The 7506-nt window shown below is 29.2% G+C and overlaps 1 protein-coding gene across 2 annotated transcripts in view; it reads left to right on the top strand.

Annotated features, from left to right (window-relative positions):
* The first annotated feature begins 6180 nt into the window (after positions 1–6180).
* Positions 6181–7506, top strand: part of LOC139758184 (gamma-interferon-inducible lysosomal thiol reductase-like) — an 88294-nt gene continuing 86968 nt past the window's right edge. Inside the window, exon 1 of one of the 2 annotated variants that reach the window (XM_071679395.1) lies at positions 6181–6270. In XM_071679395.1, coding sequence (XP_071535496.1) covers positions 6265–6270 — 6 coding nt within the window. In that variant the 5' untranslated portion in view covers positions 6181–6264. Of the gene's footprint in view, positions 6551–7506 lie in introns of both variants that reach the window. The other variant, XM_071679394.1, reaches the window with a different exon arrangement.

The following is a 7506-nucleotide window of genomic DNA, read 5'->3' as shown; positions in this document are numbered from 1 at the left end:
CCATTGACGTGACTGCATTTTCTAAGGTTAAATCTCACGAGCCGTTTCTGCAGCCACCGTTGCCTCCTGTGTAAGGCTCTGCAGTATTCCGTGGTCCGCGTCGACTCGTACTTCTTCCACATAGCATCATCGACATGCGTGTGTGAACAGGAATCAGGCACGTTAGGCATTTGTAGACATCACAAGCAGTGGCAGACCCAGCACTGAGTCTTGAGGGCCCTCATATATTAATGTTCTCCTAGCCTGACGGGGCTTCCCTGACGTGTGTCCTCTGTCCACTTCCAGTTAGGTTGCCGACATTCCACCTGGGTACACTTCCAGTGACCCCGACTTGACCATTTAACCTCATCATCAGTCATTTCAGGGAAGGGCATCAGAAAGGCTATCTGGTGCTCTATGAGTGTACGATCCAGTCACTCAATTTTCTTTTCTAAGACGTTCTTTTCTGTTAACAAAGTCCTGCTAATTCACCCGAAAATATTTTTTCCTTTTGAATCCATGTTTGCCCCGTATTTCTGGTGCTATTGCAAAGAAGTGAGCGCAAAGCAGACTGAAGTGAGATGGTTGGTTTACAACCAGTGGGTGTTCCGAGAGCTGTGGTTTGCTGTCTCAAGTCTGCCTTCAGTAATGGTTGTTGACCATGTAGGTGAGGCGCAGTTAAGGGAGGCAGGTTGGACTGACTACAGCGGTCAGGTGATAAATGCAGAAATGCTGTTTTTTTCCTACAATACAGATCAACCTTAAACTAAATACTTTTAACAAGTTTGTTGGACGTGAACAGAAAACTAGGTTTAATATGATGATGTAATGGATGAATATATAATGATAATGATCTAATGGATGAATATATAATGATAATGATCTAATGGATGAATATATAATGATAATGATCTATTGAATGAATATATAATGATAATGATCTAATGGATGAATATATAATGATAATGATCTAATGGATGAATATATAATGATAATGATCTAATGGATGAATATATAATGATAATGATCTAATGGATGAATATATAATGATAATGATATAATGGATGAATATAATAATGATCTAATGGATGAATATAATGATATGATTAATGATGAATATATAATGATGATGATCTAATGGATGAATATATAATGATAATGATGTAATGAATGAATATATAATGATAATGATCTAATGGATGAATATATAATGATAATGATCTAATGGATGAATATATGATGATAATGATCTAATGGATGAATATATAATGATAATGATCTAATGGATGAATATATAATGATAATGATCTAATGGATGGATATATAATGATAATGATCTAATGGATGAATATATGATGATAATGATCTAATGGATGAATATATAATGATAATGATCTAATGGATGAATATATAATGATAATGATCTAATGGATGAATATATGATGATAATGATCTAATGGATGAATATATGATGATAATGATCTAATGGATGAATATATAATGATAATGATCTGATGGATGAATATATAATGATAATGATCTAATGGACGAATATATGGTAATGATCTAATGAATGAATATATGATGATAATGATCTAATGGATAAATAGATGATGGTATGATCTAATGGATGAATACATAATGATAATGATCTAATGGGTGAATATATGATGATAATGATATAATGAATAAATATATAATGATAATGATCTAATGGATGAATATATAATAATAATGATGTAATGGATGAATATATAATGATAATGATCTAATGGATGAATATATAATAATAATCTAATGGATGAATATATGATGATAACGATCTAATGGATGAATATATAATAATGATCTAATGGATGAATACATAATGATGATGATCTAATGGATGAATATATAATGATAAAGATCTAATGGATGAATATATAATGATAATGATCTAATGGATGAATATATAATGATAATAATCTAATGGATGAATATATAATGATAATGATCTAATGCATGAATATATAATGATAATGATCTAATGGATGAATACATAATAATAATGATCTAATGGATGATATGATAATAATGACCTAATGGATGAATATATAATAATAATGATCTAATGGATGAATATATAATGATAATGATCTAATGGATGAATATATAATGATCATGATCTAATGGAAGAATTAATATAATGATGATGATCTAATGGATGAATATAAAATAATAATGATCTAATGGATGAATATACAATGATAATAATCTAATGGATGAATATATAATGATAATGATCTAATGGATGAATATATAATGATAATGATCTAATGGATGAATATATATAATAATAATGATCTAATGGATGAATACATAATGATAATGATCTAATGGATGAATATATAATAATAATGATCTAATGGATGAATATATAGTGATAATGATCTAATGGATGAATATATGATAATAATGATCTAATGGATGAATGTATAATGACAATGATCTAATGGATGAATATATAATGATAATAATCTAATGGATGAATATATAATGATAATGATCTAATGGATGAATATATAATGATAACGATCTAATGGATGAATATGTAATGATAATCTAATGGATGAATATATAATGATAATGATATAATGGATGAATATATAATAATAATGATCTAATGGATGAATATATAATGATGATGATCTAATGGATGAATATATAATGATAATGATCTAATGGATGAATATATAATAATTATGATCTAATGGACGAATATATAATGATAATGATCTAATGGATGAATATATAATGATAATGATCAAATGGATGAATATATAATGATAATGATCTAGTGGATGAATACATAATGATAATGATCTAATGGATGAATATATAATGATAATGATCTAATGGATGAATATATAATGATAATGATGTAATGGATGAATATATAATGATAATGATCTAATGGATGAATATATGATGATAATGATCTAATGGATGAATATATAATGATAATGATCTAATGGATAAATATATGATGATAATGATCTAATGGATGAATATATGATGACAATGATCTAATGGATGAATATATAATGATAATGATCTAATGGATAAATATATGATGATAATGATCTAATGGATGAATATATAATGATAATGATCTAATGGTTGAATATATAATGTTAATGATCTAATGGATGATATAACAATAATCTAATGGATGAATATATAATGATACTGATCTAATGGATGAATATATCATGCTAATGATCTAATGGATGAATATATAATAATAATGATCTAATGGATGAATATATAATAATAATAATCTAATGGATGAATATATAATGATAATGATCTAATGGATGAATATATAATGATAATGATCTAATGGATGAATATATAATGCTAATTATCTAATGGATGAATATATAATAATAATAATCTAATGGATGAATATACAATGATAATGATCTAATGGATGAATATATAATGATAATGATCTAATGGATGAATATATAATGCTAATGATCTAATGGATGAATATATAATAATATTGATCTAATACATAATGATGATGTAATGGATGAATATATAATGATAATGATCTAATGGATGAATATATAACGATAATGATCTAATGGATGAATATTTAATGATAATGATCTAATGGATGAGTATATAATGATAATGATCTAATGGATGATATAATAATAATGATCTAATGGATGAATATATAATAAAAATGATCTAATGGATGAATATATAATAATAATGATCTAATGGATGAATATATAATGATAATGATCTAGTGGATGAATATATAATGATAATGATCTGATGGATGAATATATAATAATGATCTAATGAACGAATTTATGGTAATGATCTAATGAATGAATATATAATGATAATGATCTAATGGATAAATATATGATGGTATGATCTAATGGATGAATACATAATGATAATGATCTAATGGGTGAATATATAATGCTAATGCTATAATGAATGAATATATAATGATAATGATCTAATGGATGAATATATGATAATAATGATGTAATGGATGAATATATAATGATAATGATCTAATGGATGAATATATAATAATAATCTAATGGATGAATATATGATGATAACGATCTAATGGATGAATATATAATAATAATGATCTAATGGATGAATACATAATGATGATGATCTAATGGCTGAATATATAATGATAATGATCTAATGGATGAATATATAATGATAATGATCTAATGGATGAACATATAATGATAATAATCTAATGGATGAATATATAATGATAATGATCTAATGCATGAATATATAATGATAATGATCTAATGGATGAATACATAATAATAATGATCTAATGGATGATATGATAATAATGACCTAATGGATGAATATATAATAATAATGGTCTAATGGATGAATATATAATGATAATGATCTAATGGATGAATATATAATGATCATGATCTAATGGATGAATATATAATGATGATGATCTAATGGATGAATATAGAATAATAATGATCTAATGGATAAATATACAATGATAATAATCTAATGGATGAATACATAATGATAATGATCTAATGGATGAATACATAATGATAATGATCTAATGGATGAATATATATAATAATAATGATCTAATGGATGAATATATAATGATAATGATCTAATGGATGAATATGTAATGATAATCTAATGGATGAATATATAATGATAATGATCTAATGGATGAACATATAATAATAATGATCTAATGGATGAATATATAATGATAATGATCTAATGGATGAATATATAATGATAATGATCTAATGGATGAACATATAATGATAATGATCTAATGGATGAATATGTAATGATAATGATGTAATGGATGAATATATAATGATAATGATCTAATGGATGAATATATAATGATAATGATCTAATGGGTGAATATATAATGATAATGATCTAATGGATGAATATATAATGATAATAATCTAATGGATGAAATATAATGATAATGATGTAATGGATGAATATATATTGATATTGATCCAATGGATGAATATATAATGATCTAATGGATGAATATATATTGATAATGATCTAATGGATGAATATATATTGATAATGATCTAATGGATGAATATATGATGATAATGATCTAATGGATGAATATATAATGATAATGATCAAATGGATGAATATATAATGATAATGATCTAATGGATGACTATATAATGATAATGATCTATTGGATGAATATATAATGATAATGATCTAATGGATGAGTATATAATGATAATGATCTAATGAATGAATATTTAATAGAAGGATACGGAGTAATAACTGTATGAATCAGATTAAAAGCTAAAGGCTGAGCCATTACAGAGTAAATCAGTTATCTGCCAAAGATGATTCATTCAAATTCAGCGAGTCTGATCACTTATCAACATATAACAAACTTGTTTCGTAATGTTTTGTTGTGAGTTTCAACACAGTCCATAATTATGTGTGATGATATGACATTCCACACTCCAGCAGTCAGTGGCTATTAATGACTTGGGTCAATAAACAGATTTCATATCTTGATATTGATAAAATCATGATTATCAACATCTTTGAAAGTAAACTATGATAGACTTTATAAAAGAGCCTGGCTGGCCTGTGTGATAAACATTTCCCTTACCATAATACAAAAACATTTCAAAATAGTATGTACCGCTGAGAGTTTGTCGTAATGTTTGCATAAAAACAAAAGTAGTCTCGTGAGGTGATGTTATTTACCGGTAGTAATTTTGATATAGTTATTCAAATTCCCAAAATGGGACATTTTCGCATTGAGGAGAGTAACCAGGAACAGCTGGAGTATCCAGCCAAGGTCAGGACGTGTGGTCATCCGTGTGACGTATACGGTACGTGTATTGGAAAGGAAGTGGTACGGTCATGTTTGGTGGTGAGCTGTCCACCTTGTCCAGGGATTGAACCCTAACGGACACGTGTCGTTAATAGTCACCGACGTGTGCCACGAACACTTCGAAATTTCAATAATTAATTTCTACGAGAATTCTATCTTGTCAAATAGGACAGATAAAATGTTAACGACGTTTTATGGAAGCAAGTGGTTTTCATGTGAGCCAGCAGGTTTGTGCGTCGGTGGGTGTTTGTGTGTCAATGTTTACGTTGGCTGGAGTATTGGTAGCTGGGTGGAGGTGAGCGGGTTCTTACCTGAGTCCTGTGTTGATGTCCGCCACGACTTGACAGCTCGGGGGTATAGCAATGCAGGTGCGTTCCAGCTGACTGCCACCAGTACATATAGACATTAGATGAGATGGGAGGCGGCAGGTTGATACGGTTCATGATACTGGTGTTGGTGGTGGTGTTGATATGGAAAGTATGGGACTACTCAGACCTGCCCGTGGCCGAGCCTCCTCCTAACTTCCAGATGAGTGAGCGTGAGTCTGAGGCAGTAGAGCAGAAGGCTTCCTCACGGCAGAAGGAAATTGAAGCAGGCGGGAAACCCCAGCAGATACTGCCTCTCACATCAACGCAACATGAGGAATTGGTGGGTATCTGGAAGGAAAGTTTGCTTGTCAGTGAATGCAGACTTTGTTATGCGTTTGTTTCGGTATATTTAATCTTGTCGAATATTGCCAAATTATCTTACCATAATTTTACATCGCCTCCATATCTGGTAAATATTTACTATGGTAATATGTTCCTGGAGTGCTATACATCATTGCTGATTAAGTAAAACATCAAATAAAATCATGAATGACAGTACTGCACGTTATAGATTGAAATTAAGATTAGGAAGATAATGAAGGATAGGGACATAATATAATATTCATTGATTAAGGCCCTTCATAGTGGGCATGGCATTGATAGAGAGAAAATCTGGGGTAAATTTGTGTGTAAAAATAATGAAATGCCTTATGTAGGAGCATAAAGCTAAGCTGTCATAGGAGCATATGAAATAAGTAATAGTCTGTTTAAGCTCTACATTGCTTTTAGCTTTGGATATTGGATAATTTTCTTTTGTAATGCTTAATTAGGGTTTAAAGAACACAGGAGGAGTTGAGGGGCATGAATTTGAGCTTTATGTTTTATCAGGCAAATAATATACTCGTAAAAAAATCAACAACCAATACGACCTTCACCTAACCTTCCAGGCCATTTAGATTTATTTGAATATCTAATACTCAAGGTGAATATACCAAATCACATCCATGATTAGTCATGGGTATATGGTGCCAGGTGTTAAGAAGCAGATGACATAGTGTGCTGCCATATGATTACATTAGCAGGTGAATTTTGTTATATTCATTCCATCATTTTGACTACCAGGGTAAGGTTAGGTGAAGTTTCTATAAGTTTCATTGATTTTCTACAGGTGTGTTAACAAATTTTTACATTAATTACCCGACACTAGCATTGCAGAATGTAATCAGTATCTGAAGCTAATAGCCTTTACCCTTAGTAAGTTTTGTTAGCAACTGCAAGTGGAAGTATTGGCATAAA

This window comes from Panulirus ornatus, chromosome 29 (assembly GCF_036320965.1).
Source record: "Panulirus ornatus isolate Po-2019 chromosome 29, ASM3632096v1, whole genome shotgun sequence".
In the NCBI taxonomy this organism is placed as follows: Eukaryota; Metazoa; Arthropoda; class Malacostraca; order Decapoda; family Palinuridae; genus Panulirus; species Panulirus ornatus.
This window is presented reverse-complemented; position numbering and strand designations above follow the sequence as displayed.